The 24726-nt window shown below is 48.4% G+C and overlaps 1 protein-coding gene across 2 annotated transcripts in view; it reads left to right on the top strand.

Annotated features, from left to right (window-relative positions):
• The first annotated feature begins 1026 nt into the window (after positions 1–1026).
• Itga6 (integrin subunit alpha 6) overlaps positions 1027–24726 on the top strand; it is a 70644-nt gene continuing 46944 nt past the window's right edge. For both annotated transcript variants that reach the window (XM_051167130.1, XM_051167131.1), the window contains exon 1: positions 1027–1251. In XM_051167130.1, the coding sequence (XP_051023087.1) occupies positions 1070–1251 (182 nt within the window). In that variant the 5' untranslated portion in view covers positions 1027–1069. The remainder of the gene's footprint in view (positions 1252–24726) is intronic.

The raw sequence follows: 24726 nt of genomic DNA, 5'->3' as shown, positions 1-24726 counted from the left end.
AGGGCTACACAGAGAAACCCTGTCTTGAAAAACCAAAAAAAAAAAAAAAAAAAAAAAAAAAGAAAAAAAGACATTGTTTTGCTCTCGGTCAGATTTCTGAATGCTCCTGAAACAAGTTTTTCTATCCTAAAGTAGGGATGCCTCAAAAGCTAATGCCTCCCTGGAAGCCATGCTATGCCCAGAAGGCACAAGCCTTCTTAGCCACCCCCTAAGGACCTCTAGCTGGCTCTATCTAGCCAGTTCTAACTAGGCCAAGAAATTTGGGGGGTAAGAAAAGGCGACAATAGCCGAACTCCAGGGCCCCGCCGAAGGACTCAGCGTTCCCAACCTAGGGGTTCTTCCCAGCAAACCTGAGTTTCAATTTATTTCTCATCTGCAAAGAGAAACCAACTTCCTAGGATTGAATGAAATAGACGAATAGACGGCTGTGTTTTTAACTAGTGCAGCACTATCGAAGTGTGTGCTACTGCAACTTTTTTTTTTTTTTTTTTACACTTGGGTCCCTGGGAGCCAGCAAGTATGCAGCATCAATCCATCCCCCCAAACTGGGCACGGTTAGGCGCGTCTTGAACTCCTGGAGAATGGATGAGCCAAGTACTTTTCACGTCAGCCAAGAGCTCTCACAACTGCCAGCTACAGAAGCCGCGATCCGCACTTCGGTGACAGGTAGGAAGACAAGTGGCTAGCCTTCCCGGGTTCCGGGGCGCTTCCGGGCAGGTGGCGGGACGTTGGGAGGGCTGCGGCGGGAGCGCCGCTGCGGGGCGGAGCCAGCAGGGAAGGTGCCCAAGGCTGGCGGGGCCTCGGGAGGGGCGGGGCGGGGCGGGGCCGGCGCCCTCGTCACTTGATAAAACGCCCGAGAGTCTCCAGAGAACAACGGGCTCATTGAGAGACTGCTAGCTCCGGGCGCTGGGGAGCAGCCGGACCAAGAGCGTGAGCCGGCCGGGGGTGGGGCTGCACGTAGGGGCGACCCAGGCGAAGTGGCCGCAGAGGCGCGCCAGGCAGCCAGGTCCCGAGCCCGCGCGCACGGCGGCCGCAGCAGCTCCTCGCGTCCCTCCCGCCGCGCGCGCCCATGGCGGTCGCGGGCCGGCTGTGCCTGCTCTACCTGTCCGCTGGGCTTCTGGCCCGGCTGGGCTCAGCTTTCAACCTGGACACCCGCGAGGGGAACGTGATCCGGAAATCGGGGGATCCCGGGAGCCTCTTCGGCTTCTCGCTCGCCATGCACTGGCAGCTGCAGCCAGAGGACAAGCGGCTGTGAGTTCCCCGATTCTTCCCATTCCCACCCGGGTGCCGCGCCTCAGCAGGGGGAGCGAGGGCGCGCCCTGCTGCCTCTTGTCCCGCGTGCCCAGAGCCCATCCGTGGGCTAGCCCTGCCCGGCCCTGCCCTGCCTGGCCCTGCCCGGCCCTGCCCGTTCGCACTTCCCCAGCCCAAGACTTGCAAGACCCGGACGCCGCGCCCTGCGCCCGGCGCCTCCGAGGAGCGAAGAGAGCCGATGGGGCAGACCCCAGGCCGGGTCCCGGGAAAGTTGACTCCCCTACTCTGCGAAGTGCTTTCCGCGGTTCCCCTCTTTGGGCTTATTTGCAGAGACCCCGGCAGGTGGCACGCTTTGCTGAGCCTCACGTGTGCGCCTGGGACGGTAGTGGGACGGAGGGTTGCGGGAAGCCTTCCGAGGAGATCCAGGCCTTTTTCAAACTCTCCGACCGTCCTGTCCCCTCCCTGGTTTGCGCGCCCCGCGGAAGTTGGGAAGCCACTTCTCGTTGTCCTGTGTGGCTTTCCCTGCAGAGTGGGCTCTCCTGCAGGAGATACTTTCACATGCTTTTCTAAAAGCACCTGTTCCTCAGGACTAGATCAGCTGTGAAAACAGCATTCTCCGAGTGCTGTGCTAGCACCCCCTCCCAGCTCCCTGATCGCTCCGCGCAACACCCAAGAATCCTTGGACCCCCCAGTACTGGGTCGACCCCACCGAGGAGTTAGAGCAAAGTGCCCCTACTGAGCAGGGGCTTAGGAAAGAAGGTTTGGAAGTGACAGTCAGCCCCACAAGTGAGTTGAGTCCAGGAGAGAGCGACCGCCTCTACCTTCTAAACTGTGTTGGCGCCCACATGACCGAGTTCTTTTGATTGGGGAAGATTTTCTGGAGCTTAGTCGCCTCAATGACAGTGGGGCTGCATTCTTGATCCATGCTCCTGAAGCTCATTCTGACAACAAAAGGTCCTCCTCCCCGTCCAGGCCTTGAGTTGAACCCAGGTCCTGCCAGGACCAACAGACCAGAGAGCACAGAGTGCAGCCAAAGGGGAAAGAGAGGCCCGTATGATTTTTAAGCTGGAGGTGGGGGAGAGGTGTACGGGGACAGCCCCCCCCCCCCACGATTTCAGCTATTTAACAACTTTGGATTTTTGTGCATATTGTGGACTTTAGAATCTTAAGGTCAGATTTTTTTTTTTCTGATAACACCTTCTAGGTGAAGCAGAGAAATAGACAGTGGGAGGGGCTGTCCCAGGCAGGGAGACGCTCTGAGTCTACAGGCCTGACTAGCCTCTGTTTTCTCTCGAAAATAATTGTTGGTGAGCTGCAAATAGGAAAAGAAAGTTGATTTTTGTCAACATAATGGATGACATTTCATGTCTCAAAACCCTGCGACAGACACATACTTACCCGCGTGGAGGACTTGAACTTGTTAATATAGACGTGATGGTAGGCCAACAAGAGGGAAAGCATTCTTTCCTCCTTGGCATTCTCTCTGTGTCAGAGATCACAGAGACTGACATCCTGGACGGACATGTCCAAGCAGCCATTGTAATGGGGGAATCACTGGGGCAAGAAATGTCCTTGGGATAGAGATTTCAAATTTTGCCTTTAGCCAGGAATCTGTGTTGTCATTAAGGCGAGCAGCCTTGGGCCTGCTAAAACTTGTCGCTACCGCCGGGCTTCTTTGCTCTTACAGCTGCTACAGGTTCTCCCGAGACTAAGACGCCTGATGTCTTTTTTGGAAACTCCACAGAGGAGTGTTTCTCAAGCTGTGGGTTGTGACACCTGAGTCTACTATCCTTTTCACAGGGGTTGTGTATCAGATACCCTGCATATCAGATAGTTACATTACGATTCATAACAGTAGCAAAGTTAGTTATGAAGTAGCAATGAAATAATTTCATGGTGGGTGTTCCCATTGACGTGAGGAACTGTATTAAGGGTCGCAGCCTTAGGAAGGTTGAGAACCACTGCCAAAGAGGCTGATTGAGGGGAGTAGCTGGTCAGACCTCAGATGAGTAGAGACCCACTGTAAGGGACACTGTGTCACACATCCTTGAGTCCAAAGGCAGAAACTGTATCCCAGGAGGCCATGGGTTCATCAGCTTGTCATAAAGTATCCCAGGTTCAAGAGTAGCATTGATCCTCTAAGGAGAGTCAGCCCACACAGCCCATATACCTATTGCTTCCTTTTACAGAGAAGGATGTAAGTGACAGAGCCAGGGAGACCTATGGGACTCTGGACCCAGTTTCCAAACTTGGTGGGACCGTCTAAGGGACCTGGGTGGGTAGGGGGAGGGGCTAGAAAGCTGAACTTGGGTTTCTTGGCCATGTAAGCTGCTTTGGGGCTGTGGTTTCTTCACCTGTACAGTGGAGATGTTTCTGCTTGGTTGGGTTGTTGTGAAGATTAAGAGAACACACACTGCTCAGCGTGTGCCCAGCGTGGACACCTGCTGGTTAAATGGAAAATGCTGGTGGTGATGCATGTAAAAGTAGAAACCAGGGCCCTGCTCTGTTAGGTGCCAGGTACTATACAGGTGTTGTAAGCATTTTGTGATTCTAAGACACACTGTCTGTTTCTGAGCGCCCAGAACACATTGGGTATTGCTGAAGCTTTGGGACCTATTACATTGACTTAGGTAATTTAAACTTCATCCAGGTTTCCAGGAGAGAAATTACACGAGACTCCCAGAGATTATTAGGCAGACAGCTTAGTGACTGAGGTTGGTTGTGAACACCTTAATCTTCCGTCTCCTCGGTAGGGGGCTTGAGTCACCACTAGAGGAGGAAGGTACGTGGTGATGACTGGGCACATCCATCCTGTGACTCACTCAGCCCTTCTGGGAAGGTGTGGATGTGAGGATAGATGGTCACAAGGCAGAACCTGGGAGGAGGCATGTTCACTCCTAATCTTCTTTTTTCCCCTTTTGGTCATTCACTCTCCAGAAGCTTCCCAGGCTTACTGCTGCTTCTGTTCCCCGCTGGTGTTGCTCGTTGGGTTTACTAGATCTCAAGATGTAACTCAAGGTCATCTGGTCCATTTGTCCCTTTAGAGACGGAGCGACGAAGCCGAGGGTCGTGAAGTGTCTAACCGAAAGTCTTATGGCTACTTAAGCATACGCTTCAAAATCTGGATTTGAAGGTGGCATTTCTGGCTCCCGTTGATGCTCTTGGTAAGAGGATACGTCAGACGTGTCCTTCAGATATGGAGGAACTGGCAAGCAGCTGAGTTCTGGAAATGTATTCTCATGTGTTGATTCATCAAACTGCCTCCCATATAGGTCAGGGCTATCTATTTAAACATCAGGACATAGGCTCTATCTCTTTAGCCTTATTCCAGTTGGCCACGGATCAAGCTCCCTCTGACAGTCAAATGATGTGCCTGTCTCTACCTAGGGGTCAAGGGATGTGCACTCAAGCATTTGCTTCCTTGCATTAAAGTGCCACGTGGCCATCTCCTAAGAACTGCTGTGTCACCTTGAGTTCCAAGAGTGGGGAAGAGAAGCCACACTGGGCAAGGAGACTTAGAGGAAACATTAGGAACAATACATTACTGTTTGAGTTTTTTACAGTTGGGAAGTCCTGAAATTCTATGGTATGTGGGCCTAAGGATCTGGATTTAGCATATTTCTGTGACAAATATGGATAAATGAATTCTGCATCTTAATTAGGAACAGTGGGGCTAACCCTCCCCCCCCCCCCAAATACTATTATTTGCTTTCCAGGTGTGCACAGAACACTGAAAAACAAAACAAAAAAAGCCTTCCTGTCCCAAGAACTATCCTACCCTGGAGCAATTTCCTCATCCCTTGAATGAGGGCAGCACATGTCTGGCAGTTCTGAGGTTTAAACTTTATTCATCTTCAGGAGATGATGTAATCTCCAACTGGGTTACAGGTTCTGTGAGGGCAGGGACCTTAGGCCTGTCTTTTCCAGAGAGCACTTAGCTATGCCTTTCAGTACAAAGGGGTCAAATCATACACTCACTTTAACTTGTGAGATCAACTCTTCCAGCTAAAGGTAGAAAGTGAGAGAGCAGTCTGCTTTGCTGTTCTTGCTCAGAACTCGGGGTCTGCAGTCCCCAGGGAAAGGGAAGCTATAGGCATGATGCAAAGGGACATGTAAGTTCTTGGTTCCCCACCTTAGTGACCAAATCCCAGCTAAGGGATTTTTGTGAGTGATTTTTTTTTTTTTTTTTTTTTAAATTACATTTGTCTTTTGCCCTGAAGGCAGACTTTAGAACTTAACCTCCAAATGCTGCCCTGAGCTGTCAAGGACGGGTTACAACCAGGCAATGGTTGTCCAGCAAGAGACACACAACTAGAATCAAGCTCCTGAAAACAGCTGGGGACCAAGTGGGAATGCCTCTGGGGCACTAGAGAATTGATAACGAGGAGAGAGTAAAGCAGCCTTGGTTATGTTTAACTCCCTAGGAGCGCAGTTACTTCCTCTTAGTCCTTTTAGGGGGGGGGCAATGGCAATCTTGGGGTTTGGTTGACACTGCCTTCTGGGTCTGCGATGAGTGGGGAGGACTGCGTCCTGTGCGAATTGGGTACGTGGTCAGCCTCAGAATCAAACAACTAAATCTGGAAGGAACTTAGAGGCTCTTAAATATCTGGTCCTCAGGCTAACTCCTGGACCAACTACTCTTCTATACCAAGTAGTATCCTGGGATTATCCCAGCTCTCCCAGAGCTACAGGTTTGCACTAGAGACGCTTCCTTTGGCATTTGAATGTAGTTTGTGAGGTGTAGTGATTAGGGAAGAACAAAACCTCGGGCCAGCTGCAATCATATCCTGTTCTGGCCTTGTGTGGGAGTTTGAACCTGTGTCAGTTTCTCTCCTGTAACAACAAGGATAACTTCGGGCCCCAGAACTTGGTTCTGGCTGTGTTTGTTAAATAACTCTGGAAACCCAGGTTGTGAGGGTGAGCTGCTCTGAATGCCGCATCTTCTGGGGGTGAGCACGCACCCTTCTCCTGGCTCTGGTTTGGCGTGGCTTGTGTGGTCAGCTCCCTTTGCTTCCATTCAGCAGTTACCTTGTTCATCTCTGAAGAGCTGTCTTGTAGCTGTGAAGTCTTGTCCCTGTGTGGCCTCAGTATTCCTAGGAGATGAGTGGGCAGATGCATGGAAAGGAGTGCAGGGCTCCAGTGCAGCCAGTACACCGTTGGAGGCTGGATTGGCCAGTCATAGGGGTGGGCTCCTTAGTAAGGACTGTCAGACAGCTGCCTGTGAGAGCCCCCTCCCTATTAGGGGCTGGAGGTCCTGAGACATTGACACTCATCCTTGCCCGAGCTGATTTATGTTTCAAAGTCCTTCATTCATCATTAATGTTTGGTAGGAAGGAGCTTGCGTAAAAATTGCATCTAATTGTTGTCAACCTGAGGTTGAAGGATGGGGTGGGAAAGCGAGGAAGCAGCAAGCATTTTCTGAGGTTTGTTAGCCCGGCATTTGGTGCTTGCAGGCAGTGATCTCATAGAAGTGACGTGAGAGGCTAATTGTGAACGAGTTACCAAGTGGGGCAGGTCTATGGGCCCCGGTGTCTGTCTCAGTCCCTGACCCCCTTATTGCAGCATGGGACAGCCAGCATTTCATCTGCTGCTGTCCGTCTCTTCTGTTTATATACATAAGGCAAGATGGGCAAATCTCCATGGTGATCCTGTGCTGATGTGTTCACAGGACAGTGGTTCTCATGGGAGCAGACCCTCTCTCCCCACCTCCCCTTCATGCCATGTTCTAGGGTTGAGTCTTTGGTCATGTCATTACATCCCTAACCGACCAAAGCTGTTTCTAAACCTTCACATGGCAAAAAGACTGATAAGAAAACTTTTCTTCTTTTCCTCCTTCTTCTTTTCTTCTTCTTCTCTTTCTCCTCCTTCTTTTTCTTCTTTTTTTAAAGAAAGAAAACTGTTCTGAGTTCAGGGGGGTAGGGCTGTGCAGAGGGGTAGGGCTGTGCAAAGGGCCAGAGCAAGTGATGGGGGACTAGGAGGGCTGTTTGTGTGGCTATATTTTCATGCCCTACAATCTAAAACTTAAAACTAAAAAACCCACACCAGATACAGTATAAGAAAAAACATTTTAGAGAAATATGACTTCTAAGCCTAAGAATGACAGGGAAAAACAAGCCTACAAGTAATTTAAAGAGAGCACATGGGTTAGTGACCTGGAGAGCAAAGGATGCACAAAGCATTGTCTGTTTGCCAAATCTGCTTGCTCTGCTGCTGATACCCAGGTCACTATGGTTTCTTCTTGTTGACAAGACCATTCATTGGTCCTTGGATTGTCTTAACTATCTGTGTGCCTGAGTGTCAAACAGACATGATAAGCACTCAGACCCAGAGGGGTAGGTAGCATGTCACTTAAGACTCCTGAGCTAAGTACCTACTTTGCCCTTCTCCTTAGGACACACTGTCGTTGATTAAGATCTGTCTTTATGGTTCTTCTAACTCATCGTGATATAAAATGAACCAGAGGCCCTCAGCCACATGATGGTAGGCAGACGTGTGGAATGTGGGGTGGGCCTGAGACTGCCAGCCTGTGCTCATCCATTTCCCTGAAGCGAAGCCTTTCTGCTGCTTGGGTATCCGTCAGATGCTGGCCTAACCTACTGCTTCTAGGGAATCCCATGCTTGTTTCAGTAGAATGAAGGGGTTGAAGCGATTTTCCAAAACTACCAAGAGACTGAAGATAGAGAGGAGAGAGAGAGATTTGGGCCTTTGGCCATTTACCATCCAAACTGTACCTGTCAGGCTGATGACAAAAAAAGCCATGAGCTTGGGACGAGCCCTTCTAGAGCAGACACCTTTCCAGAAATAGATAGTCCAAAGGTGAGCAGAATGCCTCTTAGATATCTGAGAGGCATCCTGAAACCAAGGACATGGTAAGGTCATCTCAGATTCCTGTGCGATAAGGCTGTTTAGAAAGAAAAGCCCTTTCAAATGCCTATACTGTGTTTAGAAAGGGCCTAGGCTGCTTCTGAGAAAGAACTGCAGGATTGGAGAGGTACCTTACTCCCCCCCCCCCCAGAGGATGCTCCCAGGAGGAAAGCAGGAAAGACATTGGTTCATCTCCCATACACCCCTCCTTCTTATCTTCTTCCCCCTCCCCCTCACTCCTCACCCCCACCCCCAGGTTAGCAGAAGACTTACTGAGGAAAAATTTCAGTGCCCCAGGATAAGAAAATGAGCTCAGTAAGGTTGTGTGTGTGTGCGCACGTGTGTGTGTGCACACACACATATATATTGATTCTCATTTGTTTTCTGTTCCAGTCTAAAAGACATAGGGCTTTTTAGTCATCATTTGAACATGAGAACGGACCACACTCTGGACCAGTCAGAGAGATAATGGCTAACCTATGCTGCTTTTCCCAAAGCTGTGGCCCATTGAACAGATAGACACATCAAGCTTAATGTGTTTCAGGCACTGTCTAGTGATGGGGATGCCAAGGCAAATAAAATAGACAAAAGTCCCCATGTATGTATCTTCTGATGGAGAAGTTGAACAATAGACGGCATGAATAGGTGGCAGTAAATGACAAAGTGGAGAAAGGAGGTTACAGTGGGGAATGGTTGGCAGTAGGTCAGCCAGGCGCCACGTCACTGCGAAGCTGATGCTCGGGAAGAGCTGGGGGTGGGGAGGCGAACAAAGGCAGAGGCACATGTCTGGCGTGTTCAGGAAAGACCGGGGGACCCACTAGTCTGCTTATCTTGTGACTTTAGGAGTCAGTTTCCTCTTGTAAAGTCGGCAGCCATTTAGCCTTCTGACTGTGGGTTTTTCAGTGATTATCTCTGGTTGCTAACTTGAGTGTGGTCTAGATGAAAGCCAGAGGAAAGATGGTGATACTGAAGGGTGTCGCCACCCGTAATCCCAGCTCTCAGGAGGCTGAGGCAGGAGCATCCGTGTGATTGAAGGGAAGCCTGGACCAGAGAGACCCTGATTCAAAATCACAAAAACAAAACAAAGATCGAAGTAAATAATACTAATTAGGAGGGCGCCTGTAATAATACATAAAAGACGACAGGCTAGTCACAGTGAAGACAGAGACAGTTGGAGCCGAGCAGGGTGGCATATACCTGTAGTCCTAGCTCTCAGCAGCCTGGGGCAGGAGGATTTGCAAGTTTGCAGCTAGCTTGGGATGCACAGCAAGGAAAACAAACAAACAAAGAAAACCAAACAAACCCACGTGGTTGGATTCTGGCTCTAAGTTGACTGCAGGATTTCATGTGGATGCTATGGGAGTAAGAGACAGAGACTGGGGAGAAGGTATCTCAGGTTTGTGGGCAGCTGGGAGAGTGAGGCTGTGTAAAGGTGTGGGGAGGGATGGACTTTGAGGGTCCCAACCGAGTTGGGCTTAGACGTGTTGGCTTGGAGGTTTATAAGCACATACAGTTACTCGGAGGCCTGCTGAATGAATCTGAAAGTCGGGGAGGGGGGAGGAAGGTCTGGGTGGCCGCTGCCTAGAGCAGGTCTGAGGGACAGGAGAGCTCCCTGAGACAGCAGTACTAGATTTTGCTGTACGGGGGAGCAAAGCCCGGTGGCCTCAGAGATGTGATATCAGAGGGTTTGGGGGTTTTGCTTTCAGAAAATCACAGTGAGCAGGTTTGGGGATGATTCAGAAGGAAAGGCACATTGACCCGTGGAGGGCAGGCTCCATGTGCGATGGCTGCCAGTAGGGGAGTCGCTCAATGGTTGGGGAGTTGGCCTTGCCATTGGAACACCAGTGGCGCATCGCGGTAAGAAAGGAGAGTGAAAGGCACAGGGGGCAGGTAGGCAGAGGGCTTGGAATTGCTCAGCAGATTTTTCATGAGCCTGGTTGCTCAGTACTTACGTGCAAGTCTGGTGCATTTTGGGCGGTCTTTGTCAACTCAGGTTAGGCATTTATCTGGGAAAAAGAAATCTCAGTTGAGGAATCGTCTCCATCAGACTGGCCTACAGGCAAAGGCTGTCAGACATTTTATTAATGGTTCATGAGGGAGGGCCCAGGTCACTGTAGGCAGTGCTACCTGTGGCCCAGTGGTCCCGATTTGTATAAGAAAGCAAGCCGAGCAAGTCCATAAGCCTTGTTCCCCATGGCTTCTGCTTTTTAGTTCCTGCTTCCAGGGTTCTGCCCAGTATTGTGAACTGCAACCATAAACTGAAACACACCCTCCCCATCACAGTCCTGCCCCAAGTTGCTTTTGGCCAGCCACCGTTATCACAGCAATAGAAAGCAAATTAGGACAATGATGAGAGTAAGACCACATCGTAGAGGCTGATAGACAGGGACTCAGCCCTAGCTCCTCGGCCTCCTGTTGACGTCTGTTGACTTGTCCTCATCAATCAATTGTAGCTGGAGTCACCCTGCCTCTAGGAGTGTGATTATTGGAGTTCTTCTCACGCTGCCTGTCCTGTCCGGTAAACAATAGGCCCCCCCCCCCCCCGGTTGTGCTTCCCTTAAAGTACAGGTGTAGCCCCCCTCTTGAGGGGGAGGCTTTGGGGATCAAGTTAAAGGTTATGTTGCCCCATGTAGGGCTATGTAGCTAGAGTTTGGAGGAGTTCACAGGCAAGTGGAAACCATCACATTGTTTGTATGGGGCGGGGGGGGGGGCTATGGGACTTGAAAGATGGAGGAAATAGGAACACATTAAAAATGTTTGCAGGTCTTTGTTTCCTTAGGTTGTGTGTGAGCCACACAGAACCACAGCTTTTATTGTGCGGGATTTCTCCATGACTCATTTGAAGAGTAGCGAGAGCATCTGTGATCGGAGGTAGTTGCAGAGGAGTCTGCTGCTGTCTGGCCTGTACCCTGCGTTCCTCCTTCAGGCCGAGGTAGTACCAGTGTGCAGTGTTGGGCGCATACTATGCACTGTGGAAGTGAGTGACCCTGTGTTGTGTGGCCAGGTCAGGCCTTGCTTCCTGAGCTTCGTGGCCCAGTTATATGTAACCAATGTAGCCAACACTCATTGCTGCCTAGCATACTGAAAATCTACCTGCCCTGCTGTTGGGAGCTGCATCTGTATGGTTGTTTAAAAATGACCTTACTGGGTTGTCAGAGAAGTGGAAAATGAGGACAGCCAGTACTTTTCAAGTTAAAGTTTCCCTGGGTAGCCCTGGCTGTCCTAGAACTTCCTCTATAGACCAGGCTGACCTCGAACTCAGAGATCTGCATGCCTCTGCCTCCTGAATGCTAGGATTAAAGGCATACACTACCACACCCAGCCTTTTACTGTCATTTTCAGTCTCTTCATTGAAATAAATGACATGGGCCTTTAGTAATTAGAAAGAAATACTCTCTTCAAATTACATGAATATGAATAATCAGGATATTGGTGTCCATTCTTGTGGGTATGACACAAAATATGGAACAATCTTCCTAAGGTGGCATGGTGGTTTGTTGGTTTTTTAAAGCCTATGTAGGATGGACTATGTGAAATTTTTTTTTAGATTTATTTATTTATTATTATGTATACAGTGCTCTGGCTGCACATACACCTGCAGGCCAGAAGAGGGCATCAGATCACATTATAGATGGTTGTGAGCCACCATGTGGTTGCTGGGAATTGAACTCAGGTCCTCTGGAGGAGCAGACAGTGCCCTTAACTTCTGAGCCATCTCTCCAGCCCGAATATGTGAATTTTAGAAATGTAAACACATGAATATTTTCATGACATTTCCAGATTTTGACAGTCGCCTTTTTGCTGTCGTCATCCATACATGTTCACCTGTCCTCATCATTAGGTCGTTGAATGTTTTCATAAAATGAGCTGAGAAGCATTGACCGGTCAAACCTTTCTCTAAAGATGGAAGACGAAGACTTGCCACCCAAAAGCCAGTGAGTAGCAGGAGGGGGACAGTAACGATCCTTGACATCAGGTGCCAAGGCCTCCTCCACCTGACCCACTGCCATCGGCACCTGCCGCCCTCCGACGGAAGAGCCAGTCTTTAGAGTGAATCACGCCGTTAGAGTAACATCTTAGTTCTTAAAATTTCCCTGCATAGTGGTCTAGAACAGAGAGCGCAGACACGCAGGCAACCCTCCCGCTTCTCTGCTGATCGGCAGGATTCCGAGTGGCCACTGCACTCTGCTGACTCACAGGATTCCTCTGGTTCAGGCTGGCACAGCCTGTGTTTGCACAGAAGAGAAACTGCCCGCCTGTCCTGTCCCTGTATATGAACAGTACTCTAAAAATGTGTCCCGGAGGGATACGGTCACCCTTAGTTTTGTGAGCCTTGAAAAGGCAAGGCCTGTTGTTGATTTTTGGTTTAAATCTAATTATAAATGCTCAACTAGGTATTTTTAGGGCTCTTTGAGTTGATTTGATTCCTCATATATATATCCATGATTCCTAGAAAATAGGAATGGGATGGCCAGATCTTTAGAATGATCCTTATACCCTAGTTAAAGTGATGACAAAACGTTTCTCGCCTTGAGTATTTCTAAGTGCTCAGATGGATGTCACTCTGCTGTATACTTTGTGTGGGTGGATGCGTGCGTGGTGTATGTGCAGATATGTGGGTCTGTACATGTACGTGTAGAGAACAGAACTTGTCATGCGTGCCTTCTGTCTCTGGTCACCTTATGATTTGGGTCAAGGCCTTCCAGAACCTGGAGGTCACCACGTAATCCAGACCAGCAAACCACCAGGGCCTGTCTCTCTACATGCCCCCCCACTGTGGGTGTTAGTGGAATGGGCGGCACATGGCTTCTATGTGAGTGCTGGGGATCAGGACCCAGGTCCCTGAGGTTGTGTGGCAAGCCCTTTACCCACTGAGCCAGCTCCCAGCTCCCCCACCCCAGTACTTCTTGTTCTGTGACGTTTAGAAATGATAAACGGCCATAAGGTGTTGGCAAGCTGAGCCGTAGTTCAGTACCAGGGATTGAATTACCTGTTATCTGCTACTGTATGTAATGTATCGAAAGTACAATCATACTTAATACAGTGGAAGTTGGAATTCAGTCTCGTACTTTACAGTGTGTCTTGCCACGTTGATAAAGGTGCCGGTTGAAGCCACCAGTTGTGTACCTGGCCCTGCCTGTGGAGGACCCCCGGCATCCTTTGAGAAATGAGATTTTTGTTCTTAACAAGTTTAACAGATGTTAAGGAGAAAATTGAATTGACAAAAAGCCTGGCCACCTCAGCTGGTTACTCACATCTTGCTGCTAAGCCTTCCTACCTCTTGGCAGCTTTAAAGTGAAACTGAGAGGACCTTTAGTTGCACACTGAATGCTTAAGCTGGGGTGCAGTGTGACAGTGATGCATTTGGGGGTCAAAGGTCGAGAGAAAGTACCTATTTGCTCAGGGATTGCCAATTGTACTAGCAGCTGTCCCTCCATAAAGCTGTCTTTAGGTCCTCTGGCAAAGGCCTCTCTTACTCACAGCCCCACCCTGCTTCCCCTAGGCTGTGTTCATTTATTACCTGGGAGGAGTCTCTATTTCTTTCTTTCTTCCCCCCGCCCCCCCACTGGTCCTCAAGGGCTCATTTCTCAGAAGCTGTTTGAGATCTATCAGGAAAAACATCCAGGCTTCCAAAATGTGGGGCCTCTGAAGATGGGCTGGGCTCTGGCTTTTGTGTTTCCTCAGAACCTTAACGTGGAGCGAGCGTGACACTTGCCGCTGAGCGAGCGTGACACTTGCCGCTCTCCAGGAATGAAAATGTAGCTTAAGACTCATTGAAACTTAAGGTGCAAGACCCAGGTGTCCCCTTGCACACTGAGCAGGTGGGTATGTTTAGCGCTGCTCCCAGCAAATGCTTGGAGAATTTGGTCACCATTAGAATTACACTTACCCGCTGCACAAGCTGTGAGTGCAGTTGAGGCCTACTCTTAAACAGTGCCACTACCCTTGTTTTATAGATGTAGAAATGGGAGGTTAAGGTTTCTTTCTTTCTTTTCTTTTTTGAGACAGAGTTTCTCAGAGAATCTTGCTTTGTAGACCACTGGCTGGCCCGGAACTCACAGAGATCCACCTGCCTCTGCCTCCCGAGTGCTGAGATTAAAGGCATGTCCTACCAGGTTAAGGTTTCTTGAAACTGTCAATCTAGCTCCCGACAGACAGAACCGTTCCCCCACAGTCCCCTTGGAGTTCAGTGTTGCTCCTGTTGTACCTCCCACTCAGGCCTCTGCCCCAACCTCATTCCTGAGCAGGGCCACCTTTACCCTCTATACCCTGTTTTTTATAAAATGGTGCCACACATTTAAGCAGATCTCTCCCCTTGAGAGCTGCGGAGGTGTCATCCACTTCTTACTTAGGAGGTAGGCATGGGTGTGCCTTATGATGAGAAGTGCAGACGTCCCAGGGGTGTCCTGTTGGTCCCACACTTTTTACTACCTTCCTGATCAGGGAGCCCTCCCCTCCCTGAATTCCTTTAGATCAGATGAAAGGTGAAGCCTCTGACTCAGGGCCTGACTCACCCTGTGTTCGGTAAGGTAAACTCAGCTCCTCCTATGAGAAGTGATGACACAGGCAGCTCAGGCAGTATCCATGGTTTCCAAAGACAGCTTTAAGATCCCACAGGGAAGTACTCACCAAGCTTTATCTCCAAGAACTGGGGCTCGCTGAACTGTCTGAGTCTCCTAAAAGGGGGAGATGAGGGATGAGGAGTTTGTGTTGAATGCTTGCCTACAGGTGAGCTGCTCCCCAGAGTGGTGTTTGGGGGCCTCAGACTTTCCTGAGTTCCTCTCTTCCGTGCTGGATTGCACTGTGCCTCACTTGACTGTGGCACACCATTGGGACGCCTGCCTCTTAAAGTACCGGCATTTGTTTTTTCAGTGTCTTTCAAGCTGTGCTTTATATGTGCACTTCGTTGTTAGGGCCAGGTTGTCAGCACAGTGCCTGTGCAGAGTAGGTGTGTGTTTACGTGCACTTAGTGGTTTGTCATGCCTCTGGGATGGGTCATAAAAATTAATCTTTGACTTTTTTTTTTTTTTTTTTTTGCCTGTAGCCAATGGTACGGAGATAGCATGTGTAAGCTTGTCTTATGCAATTACAAAGTTTACCCCTATGGCCTGTGCTGTTTTCTTTGCAAGATTTCCAGTGACTCCTTATGTCTACGGGCTGACAGCATATTTTAAATTACATTTGTAATTTATTGTAGCTGTATGGCACAAAGAGTTTGTAAAGTCAAAGTCACACTTTTGTGCTGGGTATATACCACCCTGCTGGTCCTAGAGGCAGCCATTGTTGTACAAGTTTCCTGTATTGAAAAAAAAAATGGTTTGGGTGTCCTTGATCCCCAAGGGTACTTTATATTGAAATGTGGCCCTCTGCAGGGTGATTAGGCATTATCTCACTTGACCGTTAAGCACTAATAGGTTTGGGCCACTTTCATACAGTCCGTGCCGATACCTCGCTGACAACACACATATGCTCCAGGAGCTCCCTTGCTATTTCTGATTATGGCCTTGCTCTACCTGGCAGTTACGGTACAGATGACAAGGTGCAGGCTTTCTGGAAATGGTAGCTATTACAGGCATGTACCACGTTACCTCAGTAATAACAGGCCCGCAGACGACTAACCCAGGATATGTGAGTCAGTAGTACCAGGTGTGAAAATAGGGGAGTACTGCCATTCTAGTAAATATTGCTCCAGACAGCTTGCCTGACCCTCTGCACCGCTGTGTCCACTCTTTGCGTTGAAAACCCTGACTCCCCCCACCCAGCAACTAAAGGGGCAATAGTTGACTGGTTCCCAGACCAGTCTGGTCCCTAAATATTGTAAATATCCAAGTGCAGTAGAGTCATTGGGTAACATAATTGTTTAGATACATTATTTGGTTCTTGTCACGATTATGTGGAGTTTAAGTTTGCTCACTTTTCTTGTCACAGTATTCTACTTCTAAGTCTAGGCTTACGAGAATAAAAAAAGGCCCAGCCAAGGGTGTAGCATGGTGATAGAGCATTCACCTACTGTGTACGAGGCCTGATACCCATTATGAAAAAAAAAATCCTGAAAACCCCCTTTGAATTTTTCATTTTTGCTTGATGCCTTCCTGGCCTACTGTAGATTGGGTGTCTGGTCTTGGGTATTGGGACTCACTATCTAACCAATTCCTCCATTGGGTCCTTAGCCTTGTTATCCAAGATGGCAGCATGTATATTCTGGGCAGGGGATGAAAGAAAGGAAGAATAAAGCTATACAGGTGCATGTCTACCATACCGCCTCTTAAGGAAGCTTCCCGAAGCCACCATAGACTCCTCATTCAGCGGGACCCAGTGTGTTGTGTCCACCGGAAAAGGAGGGCTTGGAGAAGTTGTCCTCTGGGTAATCTTATGTCCAGCTAAAAGCCTTTAACCATGGAAAAAGAGGGAACCTGTACTTGGCACAGGCCAGCTGCCTCTGGCACAGCTGCTAACTTTATTGCTTTGGTTATCGCAGTTAGAAAACAAGCTATGTGATCCTATTAATTTCCTTTTTAAAACACTGAAAACTTTGGATTTCCTAAGCTTCTAAAAGGTAGTCAAGTGGGTATGGCATTTAGCTGGGTGTGAGGGTGTTAGATATACTTTATCTCTTCCTGGTTTTATTAAAAACATTTTACTGAAAAAAAAGATGAAATAAAATAGTTTTTTTTTCCTTTGCAAATGAAATATGAACTGTTTGCTAACATCTGCTAAGAAAGTTGGTTACCATTGATTCTATTGCTCCTATGTATTGGCCTATAAATAGTTTCCTGGTTATAAATTATTAAAAATAATGAGTAATTGTAAAGTAAATATTCCCTTAATAGAAATTTGCTAGGCAGCCATCATGTGTCAAGAGTGAAGGTCACAGGTCCAGCTTATGTAGTTTTCCAGTCTGGTTCCTTGAAAGGAAAATCCAAAGACTGGACTCGAGTGAAGGACAAATGTGATCATGAACTGAAAAGTCAGACATCCAGGACATGAGTAAATTCCACGTTTGACAAGCTCCTGCAGCCACTCCGGGATCTGAAATCCCAGGGTTGCTTAGAGACAGTCCTTGCAACTCGGAACTTAACTGTTTTTCCTTTTCAGACTCTAGAAGACAGTGTTTTTATTGTAGCTTTTGATGGTGTCTTGCCATTCTGAGGTGCTTTGTCAGCTGAGAACGCTTTTCAGTAAATCAATTTATTTTTTAAATGAACTGGTTTTAGGTTTATACAGGATGCTGATATGCCTTTCCCTAGGGATGACAAAAGTCCTTACTGATGGGAGACAAGCAGCAAGGGCCGGTGCTCCAAGGGCACACCAAAAACAGATGCCAGGGTAGGTAGGACCTGACCACTTGCACTGGCACTCCCTTACCTGTGAGTCAGTGCTTGGGATCTGACTCTCAGCCCCACCGTAGAAGTTCCTGAGCTGCAGAAGTCATGCATTCGTGTATTGTAGTTAACAGAAACAGGTCCGGCCTTGGATGACCCTTTATTCCTGAACTCCATTGCTGTTAGTCAGAGGCACGCCTGTAGGAACCTGCACAGGTCAGGTAGGAAGCAGAACCCACAGGCTTAGCTGGCAGATGCGGTCCGTGGTCACCAGCACCTAGGGCTAGTTCCAGCATGCTTTCTCAGAGACAGGGGAGAGGCTCTTGAGAATTTTTGAGAAGGCCACAGCCAAATTACTGGTCTTGTGATCTAGTGAAAGACAACAAGTAATTTCTTGGTGCTCCTGGTGAGTATAAAGCACTTAGTAAGCCTTAAGTATAATCGTCTCTTATAAATAAAATATTCTTTTAAATGGTTAATTGGGACGTTTTGAGTGATGCTATCCAGCCAAGCAGGAAGTAGACTAGGGATTTAGTGGTTTGGTGCAAGATCTGGGAGCCAGGGAATGCTGGGCACAGGTCTGTGTTGTCACCTATCCAGCCACGTGACTGGGCTGGTTCTCGTGCTCTTTAAACTTGGGTGCACATTAGTGAAGGAGGCGGTACTGAGAGCGTCCACTGCGTTCAGGGCAGAGCAAGAGCATGGGCCGGGAGAGCCTGTGTCGTTAGTGCAGCAATAGCTTAATGCCCTGTTTGGAGGTGGGCATGCTGTTCTTGGGGGAGGTTTCTGGTGTTTGGAGTGGAGATTGTGGCTTTAGCTCTGTTACCAGCTTCTCTGTGACCATGAAAACATGCTAGAGGTAGACAGATTTACTCTACCACGAACTTTTAGCTCATACTTGTCCAACTGGATCAGCCAGTTAGTGTAGTTAAAAAGGACTTTTTTTTTTTTTAATTGTTACTTTTGGCCGTAGGGGTTATTAAACACTGGGCCCAGGTTCCTGCCCTCAATTGGTGATAGTGAGATAAGTTGTGGTGGGAGAGACTCTGGCCCAGTGAGATTCGCTTTGACAAGGTGGGGTGTGGAAGGCAGATTCCCAGGTAAAGCTAGGAGCTGCGGCCTGGGGATGGTGAAATAAGCAGCTTTCTCTGGGTGTGTATCAGGGGGTGCTCGCATCAGGAAGCAGGAAGCAAGCAGAGGTTCACTGCTAGGCTGTGCCAAGGGATTGAAGAGAGCCGGGTGCCTGGGGTGGGTAGCGAGGTGTGCCTCCATCACGGTGTGATGGCTCCCTGTTACTGCAAAGTGTGTGGCTCAGCGGGAAGGGCCTTGGGCTCGAATGCCTACCCGTGTCAGGAATATCTGAGTCTTGAGTTCTTTATCTGGAAGATGGAGGCGGCTACCCTGCAGCTGCGTAGACATGGGCATGCGTGTGGTAGTCCAATGTCCCACACGTGTGGGTAGTTTGCGCATCATTTGGGCTTTCTGCCAGCCATGCCCAGAGAAATATGGAAGTGTGTCAGCAGCACATACCTAGATGCCAGGGAAGTGCTCAGGGCCACCCTAGGTGCTGTATTCAGGGGACAAGAGTTCCTCCGTCGCGGAACTGATAGCATTCCAATAGAGGAAAGATGGGTGGCGTCATCTCAGGACCTGGTAAGGTGGGGATGATTTATTCGACAGGAAGATATAGGGGTATGTATGGGTGGGGAGAGACTGGCCAGAGCCATGAAGGAGGGATCCTCTCTGAAGGAGGGTTGCTTGAATTGTTTTGGGGTACCCAAAGGAGGACAGAAGGACACAGTGCAACTCTCAAATCTAAGGCAACAGTGCTCTCAGCTGAAGGAAGCGACTGCAGAGATTACAGAGCAAATGAGGACAGTGGGTCGCGCAGGACGAGGAAGGTCTGCCAGGAAGCTCACTGCAGGCCCTTGGGGCTGGGCCTTCTCGAAGCCTTCTTAAGGCACTGTGGAAAGCTGTGGGAGGACGGTGGGACAGAGCGGTGATATTATAGGACGGAGGTGTAGGAAGGACGAGGCTTCTCTGCGGATGTTGAGCTGAGATGGGACAAAGGTGGAAGCAAACTGACCAGGTCAAATCACTCTCCTGTAGCCCAGGTATGACCTGATGCTAGCTCGGGTCTTTGTCATCACAGAGCAACCACTGAGAAGGGGCCAGATGCTGAGTAAAATGCAGAATGTGCTGATGTGAGGGGAAGTGAGTCAAGACTGGCCCCTGACTTTTGTCCTGAGGCCTGGGTAGATGACTTTACTACCCCAGGAAAAGCTCATGGAGAACTGGAGAAGCCGAGATCTGTTTTGGACATATCAGGGAATGCCAAGTCGGGGTGATAGGTTCCTGGGTGTCTGAGTTTGGGTATCTGAGAGGCGAGCTCTGGGTTGTAAAGAAATGGACAGGTGAATGGGATCATGGGTGAGTGGACGTCTCTAGCCGCAGGAAGGGCCTGAGGGAAAGAGACTGTCCAATGGAAGAGAGCTGCTAGTGCCACTGAGAGCGTGGGCCAGTGGAAGAGGGGCTGCCAGTGCCATCCAGGGTGAGGGTCAATGGAACAGCGGCTGCTAGTGCCATCTGGAGTGAGAGCCAATGGAAGAAGGGCTGCCAGTGCCATCCAGGGTGAGGGCCAATAGAACACCAGCTGCCAGTGCCATCGGAGTAAGAGCCAATGGAAGAGGGGATGCCAATGCCATCCAGGGTGAGGGGTAGTGGAAAAGAGGCTGCCAGTGCCATCCAGGGTGAGGGCCAGTGGAAGAGGGGCTGCCAGTGCCATCTAGGATGAGGGCCAATCTGGCAAGTATTTAACATATACAACAACTTTGATGTCCTTCCTCCACCACCCAGTCTAGGTCTTAATTGAATTGGTTTATGAGGTCAAATTGAACTCACAGAGAAGCGAAGGACAGACCCATAGGTCTCTTCCCTCTCCAGTGTGGATTAAGCCTTTTCTCGTGGGGCCCGCTGGGAATAATCATAGTAGACATGCTATTCTCATGACGGCTAGGGGGACTTTGCACTAGAGAAGGGGACAGAGAATAGAAAGGGTGCTGTCGCATGTTTCTCTGTCACCATTTGAAATGCCAGCAGTGAAGCCACGCCCTGACACTTCTTGTTCTCAATGCCATCGTCAGCTGGGTTCACCAGTGGCCCACTGTTTCGTGCTTTGTCTCGGGTGGGGGTGGGGGCGTGCCACTACTCTGAGCTGCCTAATGTGCTAATGTTTTTCTCTTTTTTAAAATAATTTTTTTATTTGATTTTGCACATAAACCACACTAATGGGCCTGGCCTTTCTTTAAGTAAAAGGCAGCATTTTAGACGCAGAAAATTTAAATTGGCATAGTTAAAGCCAAACATACGGAGAAGGCACTGCTACTTTCCGTGAAGCATACATAGCCTGTCAGGCCAGCTTCGCCCGGTTCTAAGGCAGTAAAGAGTCTGCCCCATCCCCCACCCCACCCCCAGCATCTGAGCACAGGCACATAGCCAGTTATATAATCTAGACATTAAAGCCAATCTTCACTAGGTTTTCAGGTGGGATTCGCCACCCTTGGGAGAAGAAGGATGATCTTCTAAAGGCTCCTCAAAGTGTTAAGTCTGAGTCATTGAAACTGGACTCTGTTTTAATTGTGTAACTTACTTGGTTTTTAGTTTGCTATTCATTGAGTGTCCTTTGTGTACCAGACAATCAGCTGTGTATGTGTATGGGGCGGGGGGGGGGGGGTGACACAGGAGAACAGCACGTATGGCTTCTAGCTCCGTGAAGGTGGCCTTCTGGTGAGGGAGGAAGACAGTGGTCAGGTGTCTCTCTCTCTGGTCATTACAATGAAGGCAAGGTACATGAGAGCTAAAGGGCAGGCCCAGAAGGTTTTAGCATAGAGCTGGAGGGTGCAGGACAGAGAGGGGCTGTGTTGGTAGAAAGCTGTTGGCTGCAGGAGTGTGAGGCAAGCCGGCTGTGGTTGTAGGGTGCAGAGTGAAGGACCGAGTCAACCTGAAGCATGCTCTTTAGAAGGACTCAAACTGCCCCTACCCCAACCTTTTTTTTAAATCAAGATCATTATCAAAGTTCAAGTTCTTAGTATCTGAGTGGAACTGAACGTGAATCTGAGAAAGGGGCCACTTCAGATTTCCTGCTAAGGCTGGTAGACTGGTTCCTGCTGTGTCTATGTCCTGACTCACCTAGACTGTGAATGTTTTGGTCTGTTAAATGCTCTCGGATTAGCTGCCTTCCATTACAAAAATGACCCAGACAGGTTCAGGGATTGCAGGGAAGAACCTTCATACTGGAGAAGAAGGGGCAAAAGGGATTTAAAACTGTACTGCTGGCCCTGCCAATAGGAGGACCAGCTAAGGCCAGGAGGGTGGGCAGCTTAGAGAGTATAAAGGATGAGATAGTGTGTTTCTGGCCACTTAGCTCCTGGCATCTTGTTACACACCTAGCCCCAACTCCAGTGTCTCCTTGAAATATACATGGTAGCTTGACTCATGCCGAGGGCAGCGATGGAGGTTAGGTCAGGCCTGTGCGCTATGTCTTACCATGGTCACCCACGCCATAGTTGAGAGCACCAATAGCTTTTCCCTGGACGAAAACTCAAGTTTTGCCAATATGTATGCATTTAGTTCCCTGTAAGTTGTTTTAAAATGATTTCCTTTTTTTTTTTTTTTTAAACATTTCTTTATTATTATGTATACAGCACTCTGTCTGCATGTATACCTGAAGGCCAGAAGAGGGCATCAGATCATATTATAAATGGTTGTGAGCCACCATGTGGTTGCTGGGAATTGAACTCAGGACATCTGGAAGAGCAGACAGTGCTCTTAACCACTGAGGCATCTCTCCTGCCTCTTGAAATAATTTCTTAGGACTGATAAAATAGGACAAACTAAATGGAATAATGTTTTGCTGAGCATAGCTCTGTACTGTTGGATACATCTTTCTGTGAAAGCTGAGTTCTCAGGTGTAATTTCAGACCTCCAAATAGTGACCAAAATGGGAGAAATGATGATTTTATAGCCCTTTTTAAAAATAAGAAGTGTGGAGTCTAGATTTTTAAAACTATGTGAATATGTACATTTGTATAAATGAGTGTATGTATATGTGTGTACAAATATATGTGTGTATATATTTTTATGTAGGAAAGGGATTATTTTGGAGAGAGAAAAGGGACTTAGGAATAGGGATAGGAAAGTATGAGGGAAAATATGACAAGGAAAAATGACATACGTGTGAGAATGTTAGCATGAAACCAGTTATTAAATTTAAAAATAATTTAAAAGTAAAAGTTTAATTAAAAATAGGTATAGTGGCTGGGAAGCCTAATGTGAGCTGCAAGTCCTACAGCAGGCACTGAGGAGCCATGGCTTGGCGTGGGCAAGCTTTAGTGCCTCCTGCACTTCTTCCGGGGTAAGAAGGGCAAATGGTGGGGGTGGGGAGCAAATTAATTTTAGAGAGGTGAGTAAAGACAGCATTTCTCATTAATCTTATTAGGCTATTGTATATACTTACAGTGGTCAGGGGTTGGTGAAGAAGTGGGCTCACTCTTGTTAGCCACTGGCCCTTCTGTTGCTAGACCCCATGAGGAGCCCCAGTGTGGGGAAGCAGGGTTACTTGTAGGACCTGGGGAGCTTTGGCGACTGGTCAGACTACCCTTCCTGGCCACAGGGCTTCTGGGCAAAGCTAGCTCTCCAGTGCCTGTGAGCCCATGGTCAAATGCCGTCACACAGTGTGACTTGGGCGTAATGCTCGCTATGGAATAGATGTTGTACAGGGCGCATTCCAGCCAGCCTTGTGTCCGAGGCTGGCCTGACTATCACTAGTCTTTAACCTGGGAATTTTTTGAGTGGAAAAAAAAAGTGGGCGGGGGGAGGTGGGTATTGGCCTGCTTTAGTGAAACCTGGACATAACAGCCAGCCATGGTAAGGCCTAGGAACGGAACTATTGCATGGAACAGTTTGGTGACCCAATGTGGCCTATGTAGAAGGGCCTAGTGCTGTCCCCCACCCTCCTAACATACCTGTCTGCACATGGAGTCTCATAGAAAGGTCTTAGAAAGTTGTTTTGCTTTTGGCCTTGAATAGAATGCAGAATTTATATATATTATTGTATATATATATTATTTCTCTGCTCCAGGTCCTACGAAGTTGTTCTCAGAGAAAAATTGGCTAGACTGACCTCAAACTCACAATTCAAGCTCCTCCTGCCTCAGCTCTAAGTGCTGGGATTACTTGTCTGTGACACAACCGTCACCAGGATTACTTGACTTCAAATCATGAGGTTCCATTTGTAGTGAATGCATTAGCCCCAAACACCTCAGTCAGTTTTAACTGTGTATATTGTAGAAGCTAGCTTTGGTTTTTAAAACATTTTAAATCAAAATGAATACCTAACAATGGACTTGGAGGAGGAGAAGGTGGAGGAGGAAAAGGAGGAAGAGGAGAAGGAGAGGAGGGGAAGAGGAAGAGGAAGAGCAGGAGAAGGAGTAGGGGAGGAGAAGGAGAGGAGGGGAAGAGGAGGAGGAAAGGAGGAAGAGGATGAGGAAAGGAGGAAGAGGAGGAGCAAGGAAAGAGGAGGAGGAGGAGGAGGAGGAGGAGGAGGAGGCTCACGTTCAGATCTAGCTCACAAATTCCCCATGAGTTGACACCATGATTATAGGCCTTGGACATAAACTATTCTAGGAAATTGGGCTAGTCAGCACTCTCTGAAGTGTTGTCAAAGCCCATGACTCTGAGTAGAATTAATTCATAAGATATAAATAAAATTATCCATAATGAATAGCATAATATGTTTTTAAATGCTTATATAAGTTACTGGTCAATCAGATGGTCTCAATTCACTATTTCATCTACGTTCATAGGAGCTTCGTATCATTGATGACCAAGGCACCTTTCTTGGTGTTTTTCTCCACTACTTGCATTCATTTAGGTGTTTGATGTGCACTCAGTGTGAGAAAGACACTGACCTTCAACATCAAGGAAAAAGTCTGGATAATACACAAAATTAGTGCATTGCTGGGTGGTGGCGGTGGCAGTGGCGGCGCACACCTTTAATCCCAGCACTCAGGAAGCAGAGTCATCTGGATCACTGAGTTCGAGGATGGCCTGGTCTACAGAGCGAGTTCTGCACAGCCTGGGCTATACAAAAATGAGTACATTATCACCCGTGGCCCTGGATAGCAAGCTGGTTGTCCAGGCCTGTGCCAGGCTTCTCTAACCCCAGGTTTCCTCTAACAGGGAAGAACCTGGTAATGTTGGGGTCCCTTCGAGCAGGGCCTGGCTAAAG

This window comes from Acomys russatus, chromosome 24, assembly GCF_903995435.1.
Source record: "Acomys russatus chromosome 24, mAcoRus1.1, whole genome shotgun sequence".
In the NCBI taxonomy this organism is placed as follows: Eukaryota; Metazoa; Chordata; class Mammalia; order Rodentia; family Muridae; genus Acomys; species Acomys russatus.
Note: the sequence above shows the minus strand (reverse complement) of the source record. Positions and strands in the feature narration are given on the sequence as shown.